Source organism: Staurois parvus, unplaced genomic scaffold (assembly GCF_062004578.1).
Source record: "Staurois parvus isolate SC_StPar_1 unplaced genomic scaffold, SC_StPar_1.0 ptg000751l, whole genome shotgun sequence".
Lineage (NCBI taxonomy): Eukaryota > Metazoa > Chordata > Amphibia > Anura > Ranidae > Staurois > Staurois parvus.
Window position 1 is genome coordinate 147,207 of NW_028318547.1, and position 17,732 is coordinate 164,938.

Genomic DNA, 17,732 nt, shown 5'->3' on the forward strand with positions numbered 1-17,732 from the left:
GACGGGTAGAAAATCGGCCGATTTTTTTTTACCATTGATGGTAACGTCGGCCACTTGAACAACCGATTTTTCGTTTTTTAAAAGAAAAATCTGCAGTTTTTCTCCCCATCTATGGCCTGCATTAGTCTAAGGTCCAGCAAGCAAAATACAGACAAGCTCAAGAATAAGCAAGTACCTGTATCACCTGTGATAAATTAACCCCTCCCTTAAATTAGCAGACTAAAGGAAGGAAAGTAAGAAAATAAAATGCTATTTAAAAAGTGACAGAAAAGGTGATTTTAAAAAGTAAAAGCTTTTAGCAAGACCCAAGGTAGAAAATAAAACAACTACAAGCACCAGCAATCACCAGCAGTCAAAAGTAAAACTTTTTCACTCTCCACTCTTTTTAGCTATCAGCCAGCAAAAAATGCCAGATATATTGCAGGTAGGGCCAAGAAACAAAAGGTATGCCAGAATGCAACGAGTATGGATTGGATGAAGCAGTAACATGGCTCTACGAATATGGGCTTGCCTGTGGGGCCTACCTGATCTTATCTGAACTTTATATATTAACATACCTATCAGTTGATCAAGTCTAGTCTTGAGTATCTTCGCGAGTAATTTAATATCATGATTGAGCAAGGAAATGGGGGTGATAGACCATAGGGAGACAGTTGTGGTTTAGGGATCATAGAGATTGAAATGGTCAAAGTCTCTGGGTAAAATGAGCATCTGTTAAGTAAGGAATTAAGAGTTTGTTAGCACTGGTGCCAGATATTCTGTAATCTTCTTATAATAGCCGGTTGGAAGGCCGTCATGGCCTGCGAGTGTGTTGGTAGGCATGTCCTTAATAGATCGAAGGACTTCTTTATTACTTTGTAATGGGTCTATCTAGCCGCTCTCTCCGCAAAGTAGATATTAAGGGCAAGGTTATTCCCACTAATATTTTGTCGGTTTGGGCCGGTAAAAATACTCCCTCAGAAGCATTGAGCTGAGATAAGTACGTCTGATTTATTAGCTTTAACATAGAAAGTGTGCCAAGAACGGCATAACACCTTCTCTGCTGATTCAGTGCGGAGCAAGTTGAGTTCTGTTTTAGATTTCTCCATAAGTGACCTATCTGCACTGGGGGGCTGTCTTGAAAATCTAAGTGATATGACTGAAAGTATTTTTCAAGTTGCAAATATTTTTTTAATCTTTATACAATAAATAATGTAGCATGCTCATAATATAGGGCTCATATATACTGTATATATTTTTTATTTCCCTGTCAAAGCAGTTAATGCACATTTGGTCTTCAAAAAATTAGCAAGCTATGCTGGTACTAAGTTTTAAATGCCCCCCATGGGTAAAGAGTCTGGTCTTTACAGCTATTTACCAATCAACTTCTGTAGAACCAGCCTGTCGGATAAAGGCTGCTCAATCAGCGCTGCCGGGTATAGCTAGCTATAGCTTGTAATGCTGATCAGTCTTCCTGCTGTCAGAAGACAATAGCTCAATGGGAGTATTTCCCCTATCCACCTCAAATGTGTGTAGTAGTCAGTTTTTTTTTTTTTTCATTTTATCCACTGGTTGAATAAAGAAAAAAAAACTGACCCATCTATGGCCAGCTTAAAGAGTAACTTCATTTATATGGAGAAAAAAAACATTCCCCTCGGTGTGATCTATGGACATTGCAAACTTTGTTGCAGATTCTTACCTTTTATTATTCTGAAGAAATAGCTGTTTGTATCCATGTGCAGATTGAATCTGTTTGAGAGTGATTTTATAATTATCACTCAACTGGTGCACCTGCAGGATTCTAATGAGGAATATTGCAGGGGCTGCATATTACATGCATTTTACAGAAAATTACAGTGCTGCAGGTTGATAAGGAAAGGTAATTTTTATAAGCATTCAATTACAATATGACTTGAGTTGCAATTGCATTCGTTATATTTTTGTTTAGTTTAGTTTTTTTTTTTGCTAATTTTTCCCCTGAAATCGGAGTTACTTTTTAAGCCGCCTAGTCTCGCTAGGTTACATCACTTCAGTTCAAATGTATAGGCAACATTTTAAAAGCCTTTACAGGTTACCAGTTTAGACTTGCATAGGAGGTCTCGTGCTAAACCTTTTGCTCTCGCTCTTACGTTTGTAGAGATACCTCACGCGTGGTGTGATCACCATTTACATATGTGTGTGGGACCCACGTGTACATGAGCATGGGGAATGGGGTGCTTTAAACTTATTTACATTTTATTGAATTTTTTTTTTTACATTGTGCCTTCATTTGTTTTTTATTGCGATCACAAACGATGAACAACATTCCTTGTGATTGCTTGGGCTGTGACAGGTCCTCTTTCTAGAGAGATCTGAGGTTTATTATACCCCAGATCTCTCCTCTGGCCTCCAGAGCATCTGATCGAACCAAGATTGGTTTGCTCAGGTGCTGTCACAAGCCAATAATGGCTTGTTTACATGAGACTGAAACCAGAAAAGGCTAAATCCTTGTCATTCCTGGTTTCTTACGCAACACAGTGGGTGGACAAACATCAGTTCCTCTCACTGTGTCCCAGGAAGCGCATACTGCTGTTCACAGCCTTACCAGGATCAGACGGTAGAATCCTGTAAAAGCAGAAGTGGGGGAAAGAAGGGGGACAGAGACCCACTTCCTTGTGTGAGGGAAGGAGAGCCGACCTGTGCTGTATCTGTGAATCTGTTTACATACAAAGATTCTTACAGTGTCGCACACATCACTGCAGCCACATCAGAGCCCTGATTTGCCATGCCAATGCAGCTACATCAGAGCCCTGATTTGCCATGCCAATGCAGCCACATCAGAGCCCTGATTTGCCATGCCAATGCAGCCACATCAGAGCCCTGATTTGCCATGCCAATGCAGCCACATCAGAGCCCTGATTTGCCATGCCATTGCAGCCACATTAGAGCCCTGGTCTGCCACGCCAGTGTAGCAACATCAGAGCCCTGATCTGCCACCCTTATCAGCCATGGCAAAGCAGCATTATCGGTGTCCTGATCAGCCAGACCAGTGTCCTGATCAGCCACATCAGTGCAGCCCCATCAGTGTTGTAATCAGCCACGTCAATGCAGCCTCATCAGTGTCCTGATTAGTCACATCAGTGTCCTGATTAGCCACACCAGTGCAGCCTCATCAATGTCTTGATCAAGCACTTTGTGTTAGGGCTCGTTCACACTTGATTGTTTTTCCAACTCTTGCCAAACGCCCCTATAGCGTTTGGCAAGCGTTGGTCCGGCGTTTACGGAACATTTTTAATGCACCACAAACGCCGCATGCGCAGTTTAGCGGAGGTTGCTAGGTGTTTGTCAAGCGTTAAAAATGCCCCACAAACGCCTATAATGAAGTTTGAATGGTGATAACGCTCCGCAACTGCGTCGTAAACGCCGGTCGGGCGTTTGCGGAGCGACACCATAGACTTGAATAGGAGGCTTCAACTCCTCCTGACTGGACCAGAGGCGTCCGTTTTGACACGACACAACGCTAACGCTCCCGTTTGAACAGCACCATGTGCTGCAATGTGCAGAATTTTCCCAGGCGTTTGGGAAACGGTAAAAACGCTTCCCAAATGCCTGTCTGCCACTTGCTAACAAGGCTAGTGTGAACGTAGCCTTAGAAAAAAAAAAAAAAGAAAAGGCAAAAACAAAAGAAAACATACATTTTCATTTTCTTTCCACGTTTTTCAAAAACTTGTGGCAAAAAAATGACATATTCAAAAGACTCATTATGCCTCAGAAAACACCTTGGGGTGTTTGCTTTCCAAAATGGAGTCATTATGTGGGTATTTCCACTGAATGAATTAGATGTGTAATCTATGTCTAATTTATTCTCATGGAAAGCCCAAAGGTACTTGTTGGATTTTGGGGCCCTCTATGCTTGACTGTGAAAAAGTCTCACAAATGTGGTATTCTCTTATTCGAGAGGGGTAGCAGAATGGATTTTGGGGTGTAATTGCAAGTATGCCTATGCCGTAAGTGAGAACTTGTTAAAATGACAATTTTGTGAGGGAAAAATACACATTTTATTCCATTTCTTCATTTTCCAAAGAACTGGGAGGAAAAAATTACAACCTCCAAAAGTTCACCATTCTGCTTAATAAATACCTTAACCACTTGCCAATTGCGCTATAGCCGAATGATGGCTACAGTGCGGTTGTCCAGTTCTGGGAGGGCATCATATGACATCCTCCCAGAACACACCCTCCTGCGGTCCCCCAGCAGCACACACCCGACTTTCTCTCCTACGGACACAGCTAACCACATGATGAGGTAGAAGGGTAATCACTGCGGCCTTTTACCACGTGATCAGCTGTGTCCACTGACACAGCGGATCACTGAGTAAATACAGTTGCAGGTTATCGGCTGCACTTTCCTCACGATAAACGGCAACTGTCACAGAGCAGATCAGCACTGATGATCAGTTCTGTCAGTCAGTGCCGCCTATCAGTGCCCATCATTGCTGCATATCGGTGCAGCATCATCAGTGCCTCATCAGCAATGCCCACCAGTTCTGCCTCATCAGTGCAGCCTATCCGTGCCACCTCATCCGTGCCCATCAGTGCTGCCTCATCAACCCACATCAGCGAAGGAGAAAAATTACCTGTTTGCAAAATTTTATAATAGAAACAAAGAAAAACATTTTTTGTTTTATAGTGCAAAAAATAAAACACCCAGTGGCGATTAAATACCACTAAAATAAAACTTGTGAAATTTTTGTGAAAAAATTATAAAAGTTTCATATGGGTGCAGTGTTGCCTGACCGCGCAGTTGTCAAGTGTGAGAGTGCTAAAAGCTGAAAATTGGCCTGGGCACGAAGGGGGTAAAAGTGCCCAGTAGGTAAGTGGTTAAGGAGTCTACTTTCCAAAAGGGGGTATATGTACTGTCCTGGCAATTTAGGGCCTCAAGAAATGAGACAGACTAAATAATATACACTGATCTGGGTTTTTTTTTTTACCAAAGAAATGTAACAGATTAAATTTTGAACTAAATTTATGAAGAAAGAGGAACTATTTGCTAAATTGCTATTTGCTAAATTTTATGACAGAAACTAGGAAAAATGTGTGTTTTTTCAGAATTTTCAGAATTTTTTCATTTATATAGAAAAACATAAAACTCCCAGTGTTGATTAACCATTAGCCGCCCGGCCAATGGCCGTTTGGCGGCTTGAAATGTGCTCCTGTATTCCGGGTGCACGCCATTTGGCGTGCTCCCGCACATGCGCGGTTGGCGCGGTTGCAGAGCAGCGCAGCAGTGCGATCTGTCACCGCCCGTGCACCTCGGACACGGCCGATGACAGATCCGAGTACCGGCTCCCGTTGCCTGTACCATGTGACCTGCTGTGACCAATCACAGCAGGTCACATGACAGTTGTATACAATGGATGGCTTCATTCATGATGCCATCCATTGTATACTAGAGCCTAGCTGTGAATGGTCACAGCTAATCACATGCACATGTCATGTGATTAGCTGTGACCAAATCACAGCTAAGCACAAAAAAAAAAAAAAAAAAGCTGAATGAATCGATTTCATTCAGGTAAATGCTTGCTTATAGCAAAGTAATTCTTTGCTATAAGCAAATTGTGTAAAAAAAAAAAAATACTGATCACTTCCCCAAAGTAGTACAGTGTTACTATGGTAACATTGTACTATTTTGGTCATAGTAAAATATGAAAAAAAAATCTTAAAAAAATGTAATAAAAAATTAAATATATAATAATAAAAAAAAAAAATTAAGAAAAAAAAAATTTTTTTTTTCATACTGTCACCAGTCAGTGTCGCTGTTCACCGCCATGCCAGTTATATGATGACGCTGTACTGCACTGGTGACAGTATGTAAAAAAAAACAAATAGTGAAAAAAATTGTTTTTCATTTTTTCATTTTCCGAAAAATTATGACAAAAAAATACAACTTCAAAAAACTCGCCATGCCTCTTATGAAGTACGTCGGACTGTCTACTCTGCAAAAAGGGGTCATTTGGGGGATATCTGTACTGTTCTGACATTCTTGGACCTCAAGATATTAGATTGGCTGTCAGTACTTCAGGATTGATCAATATTCAGATCTATACCATAGTTTGTGAACTCTATAACTTTCCTACAAACTAAAAAATACATCCTAATTTGGGTTATTTTCACCAAAGACATGTAGCAGAATACATCTCGGCCTAAATTTACGAAGAACAATTATTTATGTGTAAACTTTTATAACAGAAACAAAGAAAAATGTGTTTTTTTTTCAAAATTTTTGGTCTTTTTTTGTTAATTTAGCAAAAAATAAAAACCCCAGCGGTGATTAAATACCACCAAAAGAAAGCTCTAGTTGTGTGAAGAAAATGATAAAATTTTAGTTTGGGTACAATGTTGTATGACCGCGCAATTGTCATTCAAAGTGTGAGAGTGCTGAAACCTGAAAAATGGCCTGGGCAGGAAGGTGTAAAATTGCACGGTATTGAAACGGTTAAATGCCATCAAAAGAGAGCGTTACCTATCTGTCTCAAAATAAATAAAAAAATTCATTTGGTTACAGTGCTGCATGACTGAGTAATTTTCAGTGCTGCATGACTGAGTAATTTTCATTCAACGTGTGACAGGGCTGAGAGCTGAAGATTAGCCTGGGCAGGAAGGCTGTGAAAGTGTCCAGTACTGAAGTGGTTATATATTGATACAAGATATAAATCCATCAGATACCTACAAAGCAGAAATTATCTAAAATCCAGTTCATTGATCCTCAGAAGTCACTATAGAATATCAATAGCAGTTCTGACTCTCACTGGTGGAAAATAATTGACTTTTCCTACACAAGTGCAATATAGTCTTGCAGACAAAGCATAAGTGCTCCAGCTGGGAAACACAATTGCAAGCTCTTTGCTTTCCCACTGTTCACTAGGTCCTTATCACAAAAGCTTGTACAGTGATAATCACAAGACAGTCTAAAATATGGATTCCAAACATAAAGTACAGATATTTGAGACTGTCCTGCAATTATCACTGTTCAAACTGCAGACAAGGACCTGGTAAGCAGTGGTTAATCACAGACTTGCCAACATGTTTTCTAACTTGAAATGTTTTGCTGTGGTCCTTTTTTTCCCGTTACATTGACCATAGGCTGGACAGTTTTCTCACCAATTACAACTACATTTTGTTTGAAAATGTGTTTGCCTCTATTTCAGGTGGCCACTAGAAAGCATGTTTACATTTTTGATATTCTCACCATGGGACCAGGTGTTTTCAAAAACGGTCTTCAAGTGGTGCTTGAAGACAAAGGCATCCTAAAGGTATGTTCAGTTTTCATAAATAAATGTAATAAAGGGGTGTCCATTCACCACTTGTGGGCTAGTGACATGGCAGACAATTCTGCAGGACCAAGGCCTTATAGTTTATGACCAGCATTATATTGAATTAAAAAAAACACAATTGTTTGTGTGAAATGCCTAATGAAAAAATTAGTCTGGCAGGTTTTGATCTAGCACAGGGGTGAAAACAAGTAAAAAATAAAACAGCCTATGCTATTTTCCTAGATCTATATCCTTAAAGTAATCTAAATAATCTTATATACAAAGAAAGAAAAAACTCAAAAGTACAAATACAGAGAACAAACAATCAATAATAAACACATAAAAAGTGCTAAGTATATAGTGTTTTATAATGTCCAAACATGATCCACCATCAGTTGGAGATGGGGAGGAGTGGCTTTTTTTTTGAGAAGTACAAGACGAGTCACAGTCTGCAGACACAAAAAAATTAAGATTACCATATCAGTCCTTATTGAAGCAGTCCATTTTAGAGCCACTTGTGTCAGTATCCCTAAAAACCCACAGCCCATTAAGACTATTCCGGGCCATTTCCTTTAACAACCCGTGTTGTTGGCATTATCTGGATAAAATCTTTGTTCCTCCCAAATACTTTGCCAAGCAAAGTACTAAATTCTTAAAGAGTGGACATTCCCTGTTGTGGACCCAACCTTTTTTTGTCTTAACAAGATTTTGACTACCCCTGTAAAATACATCTGGTATTTAAAGACCCTGTGAATAAAAGGCTAGTCCTTGGAGGCCCTGCAACTTGCCATGTCCACCTGCCAAACCCTGGGTGTTTGGCCTAAAGACATGTTTTGGATTCCTGGATCGATCAAATAATCAGAACTCATGCCTGTGGCCCTGCTCCAATGTGTCGATGGGCTGGTGGATATTATACATAATATATCCAGAATGCATCTTCTTTTGATATACATGCAGAGGACTCTTTGGCTCAAATGTTGGTTTGCAGAGAATCCGCGCTAGAAACGCCTCATGCATATGTCGTTTGATAGGGAATTCCTCTTTGGCAAATCCCTAGACAACTTTATCAAGAAGGTCACCAAGTACCCTTTTAACCCAGAAAATGGAAAAAAAAAGTTCAGTTCAATCTGTGAACAAGCCCTCCTTGCAATGGTGGGGTTCCCTCCCCTGTCACAGTGGGGATGTCTGTTGGTCTTTGCAGCCATCTGGTCTAAGAAGACTCTGGATGTCTGGGTCCAGAACATTGTATCCAGTGGCTACAAACTGGAAGTTCGGAGCCTGTTTTCCAACCTGCCAGTATCCCTGCAAGGATTGGTGCAACACTACGCAGCTCTGGCCCAGCTCCTTTCTCTAGGGGAATGTTCTAGGGGTTTTATTAAAACCTGTTCACTGTTTCCAAAGCCAAAAGGAGCATTTGCTCTCTTTGTTCTCATGGCTCGCAACACCTTTCACTGAGTACAAAAGTTCCGTATGCAGTCTGCCTGGTTGGTCATTGCTTCCCTCCAACTGGGAGACTTTGTGGGCATAAAGGATGTCTACTTATTTACTCCCATCTCCAAGCCCACCAAATGCATTTTGCTGTGGGCATGCAGCATTATCAATTTGTCACCCTTCCCTTTGGTATGTCCACTGCACCTTGGGTTCTCACCAAGGTGATAGCCCCTGCTTTTGCTCTCTTGCACTCTCAGGTTATCCCCATAGTGGGATATTTGGATGACCTTCTGTTGAGAGAACAGCCAGAGCAGACGTTATCAGCCAAGCATCCTTCGGACTGGCCAGAACCTACAGAGGTTTGGGTGGATCCTAAATTCCTAGTAGTCTGGAACAATCTAATTGGTTGGAATCTCTGGTTCTAATCCTGGATATGGCTCTGTCCTAGGTTTCCTTCCACGGCACAAACTCCAGCCTCTCTGCTCCCATGCTCTAGATTTACAGTCCAGAAGGCAGTCAACACTATACTTTTGTATGAAAGTTCTGGTGGCCTCATAATGGTGGCTTCCTTTGAGGCAGTGCTACATGCCCAGTATCAACCCAGACTACTGAAATGCCACATTCCTGCAATATAAGACAGGCAGGCTCAGTTTCTAGACTTATTTATAACTGAAAAAGCGCCATCCTATATAGGTGCAAAAACCAACATACACTAAATCGGGCAGCTACCCCTTTAAGTGCAAACATTCACAACATGTAAAAACAAGTAGCCAGCGAGCATAAATGATTTCATATGTTTCAGGTTAGATGTTCACTCTCTTCTTCCCAGGACTTTAAATCCCATCCACTTCATATGCCATTCATCTCCTCAATGATAACATGTCTCAGAAAGCTTAAGAAGAGTGCTCATAGTGCAGTAACTAGATTTATAATGTGAGCATTAGAGAAGCCGCAACCAGGATAAGCTCCACCAATAATAACTATTCTTCCTTTTCCACTGTCTTCATCCGCAGGTAAATACACACGTCTGACCAACCCATGGACTTGGAGCAGTTCCACCAGGTTCAAAAGCATACCCCTCCTCCTCTTCCGTCCACAGGTCTCTTCCACAGACCTAGTGGATGATGAGTCCAGCACTGGACATGGGCAGTTATTTTCCTACTGATCTAGAAGGTTTTCAAGATGGAGGGGGGAGAGTTCATGTTACTCTTTCAGTGCAATATACTTGGTCCCCAGAGGAATTTGGGCTCCTGGTCATATTCTATAGCTCAGAGTGATTTGGGTATCCCTTCAACTTTGGTCCCCTTGACTACCAGGTTATCCAATCAGTCAATCAATGCCAGGACAGTGGCTTATACCAACCATTGGGGAGGAACCAGAAGTTTTGCAGCTCAAAGAGAAGTGTATTGGATTATCGATGGGCAGAACGATATGCTTCATAATCACAAGGGATTTTAAGACATCTGTTACAGGTGGGGGCGCCAGATGTGGACTTTGTAGGCTCAACTGCAAATTGAGCAGGCTTGTCTCCAGGTCCAGGAATCCTCTTGCCTTCATACTAAATGTGCTGTTGACTCCATGGGATTACTTCTACCTGATCTATGCCTGTACTTTGCCTGCGCCTCAGGTTCAAGATGGAGGGCATTCTGGCGATTCTCATTACATCGAACTGGTGCAGCAGGAGTGTTACTCGGACCTTGCCAGGCTCCTGCCAAACTCTCCATTGGCCCTCCAGATCTTCTGCTTCTTAGTCGCTAGCTATAACAGCCAGGCCTTGATGAATAGGGGCCTGAATCCGTTATTTCTGTGCTTTTATTGACTAGGAAATTGAATTTTTGCAGTCTGTCATCATATTTGGAAAACATATTTCTCATTGTGGAAGGCAATAAAATTTCATCCAAAAAGTCTCTGTGGGATGAGTCCTGCCTTTTTTAAATTAAAATTGGCCTTGTGAACCATCAAGCCATAATTGTTCTATTGAAAAGACTGCTTGCCTCTCACTCCTTAGTGAAGGTCTCCATTCAGGGTGTTGCTCACATTATTTCCCCTGTACATCTCCCAGCGACTCCACAGAATTTTAATCTGTTTTTTCAGAAACCACCCTTTGAACCTATCAGGGATATTTCTTTGTCTACTCTTACTCACAAAGTTACCATCCTTGTTGCCATCTCCTCTACGAGGTGAGTTGTTGAGTGGGCAGCCCTAAATTCTAAATGCTTCTTTCAAATCCTACATGCAGACAAAGTTGCCTTGGAGATCAAGTTCTCCATCCACCCCCCCCCCCCCCATGGTATTTACTTCCTTTTACTTTAACTTGAACATCGTTCTCTCTTCTCTTTGTCATGCTTCACAAAACCCTAAGGCTGGGTACACACTATAAGAAAATGGGAAGAACATTTCTGTATGAGGAACGATCAGACGATTATCTGATCATTTGTATAGTGCTTTCAACAGACAATTCCAACTGTTCAACCGAAACAAACGATGGTGCAAGCTAGAAATTTTCTATTGTACATGAACACAACCTCTGATTTTTGCTCAATGTGTATAGTAATCATACAGAAATAATAGAATAGAAAAACATGCGCATTATCAGTAGCAGAGAGCCATCCAGAAGAATATGGAAACAAACATAGAAATAGTACACAAGATAGAACAATTAGCCTTTGTCATTCGAGAATTTTAGTACAAGTTAATATTGTTGGTTACTTGATATGCACCTTCATGGAAAATTGGTTGATCGTTTGTACAATTTTCTCATAGTGTGTATCCCACTTAAGGTGTTTTCTGTCCATTGTCTGGATGTATTAAACACTGCTACCAGTGTTATGGTCTACCATATAGACGTTCAGGCCTCAGCAGATGCTGGCTTCAGTTGTAAGGTTCCTAGGCTTAGTTAAGTTTCCTCTTTTATCCTTTTGGCTCTCATGGACCTGTTAGCTTTTCATTTCCTGTGCTGCCCGCCTCTCTGGCCTGTTTGATTGAAAGGGAAAGGTAAATTGCAAAACTTTCAAAAAGAAGCCTCGAGGTACCTAAAAATATATATACGATCAAACAAAAATACGTATTCTGGGAGTCCCTGGACACAAAGCCAATGAGAAACTAACAGAAAAAGAACAAGTTGTGGACTCAACCAGAATAGTGAATTTGTAAATACTCAAGAAGAATAATTCAAACAAAGGAGAAGGTGATCAGTGGTGCACGAAAATATCATTGTTGGATGAACTCCGTCCAAGCATTGCTTCCATGGCCTCTCAAATTTGTTTTATGTTCTTTGGATTTTTTTCTTTTGTTTACATTTGCAGGAAAAAAATGTGCATTTATTATTTTTCCCTTAGGAGCACTGCACCCCTGATCAGTGGATCAGGGGTGCAATGTCAGGTTCCTGCAGAGAATTCCTGCAGCCTTTAGCCTATACCTCCAATACAGGCTGACTGTATACGAGCTGCAGGGCTTGTGAATGAACTATAAGAGAACTCATCAGTGCCCTTGCGGTTCATTGGTAACTACAAGCTGTCAGCCGCAATGGCTGACAGTAATTGTAGTTCTCTCATTCACAGAACTCTGAATGAATGACGTGGCTGTGGGGGTAGAGTTCCACATAGGCAAGTTATTTTCAAAATGTGACAGCAGGGGTAGGAAGAAGATTTTAGATTGAGTATAGTGACGCTAGGCTACATGTCCACTGGGCATTTAGCCTATGTGCGTCCAATTCTGACATTTTTGTGCGTTCAGGAGACAGGTGCAGCGTCCATTCCTGCTGCCTATCAAAGTCTACAACAAAGTGAAATACGCTGTGGCTGGTTGTGTTTAAAAAGGTAACTCCGCTTTTGTGGTGGAAAAAAATAGCAAATAAAAGCCAATACAACTGCAACTGAAGTCATTTTGCAATTTAAAAAAGGAAAACTAACAGAAAAAGAACTAGTTGTGGACTCAACCGGAATAGCAAATTTGTAAATACTCAAGAAAAATAATTCAAACAAAGGAGAAGGTGATCAGTGGCGCACGATAACTTCTTCATTACAGACAAAATTAAAAGTATAAAACAAACACAAAAAATCATTCCACACTCCACAGGTCCCAAGTAGGTAAATACTCGTCAGGGGAAAACTCATTAGTAGAAAGATAATTGTATGGATGACTCATATGTAAGACTCATTTGTAAGCTATAACATGTTCCATGCAGGAAAGAGTGCAAAGGCATAATAACAAAAACACTCCTATACTCAGAATTGACCAGCCATAAGCACCAGGATAAACACAGCACCAGACCAATCATACAATGAGATTGGTGTAAATATTAGTGTAATACAGGGAGGGATGCAGGAAAGGTAGCAAAACCCCCCTCAAACACCAAGGCATAAAGATCACAACAGCAACTGATCCTAAAGGTATGACCACATGTAGTCCAGGGGAGGATGTAAATAGTGGTATATGAAAAGGCCGTGACCCTCTCAGGTGCCAAGCTGTAGGGCAACATCCCGGGGAGATCCTAACAGGCCACTGCAACCTCCCTCATACATGATCAGGTCAAGGACTAAGCTGGTGTATTAATGGATGTTCCTGAGAGTAGGTATGCTCTAGAGGTGGTTTCCTTTCCCATGGATCCCAAATTTTGGGAAGACATGGTGGGGAGATTGGAGTTGGAGGACGAGGCATCTTTAGGGGATAGAACTGGGGAGGTTGAGCAGTACAAACTTATGTTTAAATTGAAGGACCTTTACGAAAGGAAGTCAAGGGTGTGATGGAATATCTCCTATTTTAAGAAATATTTAAAGGAACAAGTATATCTGAGAGGCCTGAGGGTACAGATTTTCCCCAAGATCAGGGAGATAACTGGAGAGTTTAAGCAAAAGTGGGAGGCTAACCTCCAACAATGCTCTCATAATATGGTCTGTCTGTTGGAAGATTTTTATGAACAACAAATGATTGAAAAATAGAAAGATCTGAGGGGAACGCGTGATGCCCTGAGGCCTCTTAAACAGAATGCAGCGACAGTACAGAAAGAAAAGGATATCTGTTTGGCAGTTGAAAAGTTAAATAAAGTCGTTGTGAAATCTAAAAATTAGAAACTGAACAGAGACCAACAAGCATACGCCACTGGCAATGCCTATAGGTGGAATAGAGTACCACATCACAGACCCTATACTTGTACATGGGATTATACTACCCTGGAGGGAGAGTAGTCTATCAGTTTCAAAAACCGCCGGTTCTGAGAAAAGACCCTTTTTCCACTGCAATGGGAGAAGGTCTATGGGAGATTGAAGACGTGGTCGGGGGGATTCGGTCTAAAGGAAAAATATGGCCTTGGAAGAAAATGAAGTCAGTTTGGCTAATGTAGGGGGAAGCCTGGAGGGGACACCTGTGCAATTACCATCATCAACGCTGTTACAGTCAAAAAACAAGGGATGGCCAAAAGGCGCAGAAGGAGGAGGTACAGTAGATATGGGACCTCGAGGGGTAATGGATCAGGTTGTGACTATCAGCCACATATGCCCCAGGAATGAGAATGCAGACATCACCACAAGGATTAAGCACCCACACAATGTTTACACCTTTCCCCAAAAAATACAGAATAGACCAATTTATTTGATTCCCCCAGAGAACAGGAGACCCTGAGGATAGTGAATCTATCTGGGATGGAGCTTTCTGAAGCCCAGCTCTCCCTTCTTTTTAAGGGTCTCACGTTTTGTCCAACTCTAAAGGGCAATATTCTTTGAAGTTGTAAAGGACATTTATTTGTTCGCTCGCAGATTGGTCCTTTGCGTACGCCACGAATGAAAATCACATACTTCTCCCTTCAGGCCTTTGGGGGAATGGACACACTTGAGTCGACGGGAATACAGAGCTTTAAGAGATTTGATGAGCCTATGGGAGGAGGGACAGAGCACTGACCAAGATACTGTAGCCAACAAGGAATTTTCCAGACTAATGCTTGATTTATCTTTAGAGGCAAGTGGTGAGGCATTGGAATTTCAAGTACAACAGACCGAGACTGTCACAATAAAAGAAACAAGCTTGTTCAAAATATTTGGTGTGTTTCCCCCTCTGTCTGCCGTTTTGGGAGTATCATGTTTTGTTAAGGCTGTCACCAGGGAATTAAGAGACCTAGGACGCAGAGGTGTGTCTAGGGATAATCTTACTCCTGGTGAACGCAATGCCCTACAGGAATTGTGCTTGAATCCCAATTTGGTGATCAAGATGATGGACAAAGGGGGAAACATTGTGATTATGGACAGGAGCAAGTATAGCAAAATGTGCAAACGCTTTGAATAATAAAGACTGGCACACTCCTATCCCTAGCATAAATCTGGAGAGGGAGAAAGCATGGTTGTTTGCCATAATAGATCCAGCATACCATGAACACGTCAGTGACAAACAGACAATGGAATTTTTGAGGGTTACACACCCTCGTATCCCGATCTTCTATGCCCTCCCAAAGGGCCACAAGTCGGTTGAGGATTCTCCTGGCCGCCCCATAATCTCTGGAATTGGGATCTCTCACTGAGAAATGCAGTGAATACATAGGTAGGATCCTCCAGCCCTTTGTGGTAGAACAATTTTCCTACATTAGGGATACCTTACATCTCCTGACACTCTTGCATATGACCTCACCATTCCCCCCGGTTCCATTCTCCTCACCCTTGATATTGAAGCTCTCTATTCCTCAATTCCACATTCCAAGGGTCTCCAGGTTATAGAAAACATTTTGAGTAGTAGAGCCATCGGGAAACAAAACATAATCCGTTCATAGTCGAATTATTGGAATTCCTCCTCACTCATAATAAGTTTCAATTTGGTGATAAGACATTCTGCCAACCCCAGGGCACAGCTATGGGCACTAAATGTGCCCCAGCCTATGCTAATATCGACTTGGGAAATTGGGAATCTTGGCTCTTTGGGGGAAATGGTGAGGTCCTGCCATCACATCTGTCCAGGATTTATCCTGGTACAGATATATTGATGATGTCCATGTCCTTTGGACAGGTACAGCAGAACAGGCCCAACAATTTGTGGATAAACTTACTCCTAACCCGTACAATCTTAAGTTTACCAGTGATTGCAATCCCCAGAAAGTGACGTACCTGGAAATTTAACTTATTGAGTATGGGGACATCAAGACCAAGCTATTTAGGAAACCCACAGCGACGAACAATCTGTTGGATGCGAGCAGTTTCCATCCTCGCTTTTTGATCCAGGGTATCCCGGTCAGACAGTACTTGGGAGCTCGGGAGGAATTGCTCTGACCCCCTTGATTTTGAGGAGAAAGCTTTAGACCTATGTGTACGGTTCACTAGACGAGGTTATAATAAGAAATGCCTTGTAAAAGCATATCATAGAGCGAAAGAATCTGACCATGAGAAACTCATTTTTGGACCCAGGGGGTAACCCACGGATAAACAGGAGACAATCAAGATCAATATACAACACACAGAATTATCAGCAAACGTTAGGGGTATCTGTGCCAAACATTGGCACATTCTCCAGGAGGATACTTTGGTGGAGAAGTATGTCAATAACTGTCCGAACCTAATTTATAGGAAGGCCAAATCCTTGGCGGATCTCCTGGTTCACAGTGATATCAACTGGTCTCCCCCCTAGATTACGTTTATCGTCCGGTATGGTAAGGTGTGGATGTTGTGATGTCTGTTCCTCCATGATTGAGGGTGATAGCCTGAGTCCTCAAATGTAGACAAAGAGCAAATTGTGGCACGTCTGGAGTTGTATATATTATTCTCTGCACCTGCGGATCCTTCTATGTTGGTAAAACTATACGCACTATCTGTAGGAGATTTCAAAATCATCTTTACGAGATCTCCACCTACCATCTTAAATTTCAGTTAGCCAGACATGTCTGTCTCGAACACAATAGTAATCCCCAGTGCCTGCATTGTTGGGTACTGGAGGTTTTTTCCTATGACACTAGAGGAGGGGACTTTGATAAAGTGGTACTCGAAAATGAAACTAGGTGGATATGGGAATTGGAGGCCACCAAACCTCCAGGCTTGAATGAGAGCTTGAGCTTTGCCCCTTCTTGCCCACTTAGGTTTATTCTCCTCCGACTCCGATCCCCCCCCCCCTTCTCCCTTTTTCCTCTTTTTTCTTTTTTTTCTCTTATTGTTATGTACAATTGGGGTTTTTTGTAATTTGTATGTTTCTGTATACAGGATAGGACTGGATGATCTTTGCCGCAGGATGTACAACACAACTGTACATCTTTAAGCTATTTAGCCAACCATGAGAATGGGAGGCATTGCGGTCTGGTGAGTGCACACCGGAAAGGGGGAACACTATATCTATTTTGCACACGTGGTAAATTTTGTTGGAGAATATGAAGATTTTGTGGGCTTATTAAGAACTTTTTCACATTAATAGTTTCATTTTTATATTTATGTATGTGTTATTTTGCGCTACTGAATCACTTTGGAGTTTTTGGTTATATTGATTTATTAGAAGTGGCAGCAATTATCTGATTACTATTCACTTATTTTGTTTGGCAAGTATTTTTTAGCGCAGTTTTTTGTTTCCTTAATAACTTCTGAATACACAAATTTTGGCATCTATCTGAGGCCTAGTCCCTTTGAATACACAAGGGTGCAGATGGTAAAGCTTGTAAACACTCAAAGTATGCAGTAACTTCTCAGTCAAAGAAATAGCATTATCTGAAGCACAGTCACTTTAATTACACAGAGATGCACGTAATATAGCCAGTAAGCAATCAAAGTATATTGTGACTCTTCAATCAAAGTGATTACATTATCTACGGCACGGTCCCTTTGAATGCACAGGGCTACATATAGTATAACATATAAGCAATCAGAGTATGCAGTAACTTCTACTTCAAGGAAGTAACATTATCCAGGGCAGAGTCCCTTTAGATGCACAGGGGTGCATATTATATTGTTTGTAAACAATCAGAGTGTGCAGTGATTCCTCTATCAAAGAAGTGGCATTATCTGAGGCACAGTCCCTTTAGATGCACAGGGGTATACATAGTGTGGCTTGTAAGCAATTAGGGTATGCGGTGACT

At 41.5% G+C, this 17,732-nt stretch overlaps 1 protein-coding gene across 1 annotated transcript in view; it reads left to right on the plus strand.

Annotated features, from left to right (window-relative positions):
* Positions 1-17,732, plus strand: part of EXD1 (exonuclease 3'-5' domain containing 1) — a 230,794-nt gene that overhangs the window by 141,763 nt on the left and 71,299 nt on the right. Inside the window, exon 5 of the mRNA XM_089654319.1 lies at positions 7,166-7,270. Coding sequence (XP_089510445.1) covers positions 7,166-7,270 — 105 coding nt within the window. The remainder of the gene's footprint in view (positions 1-7,165; positions 7,271-17,732) is intronic.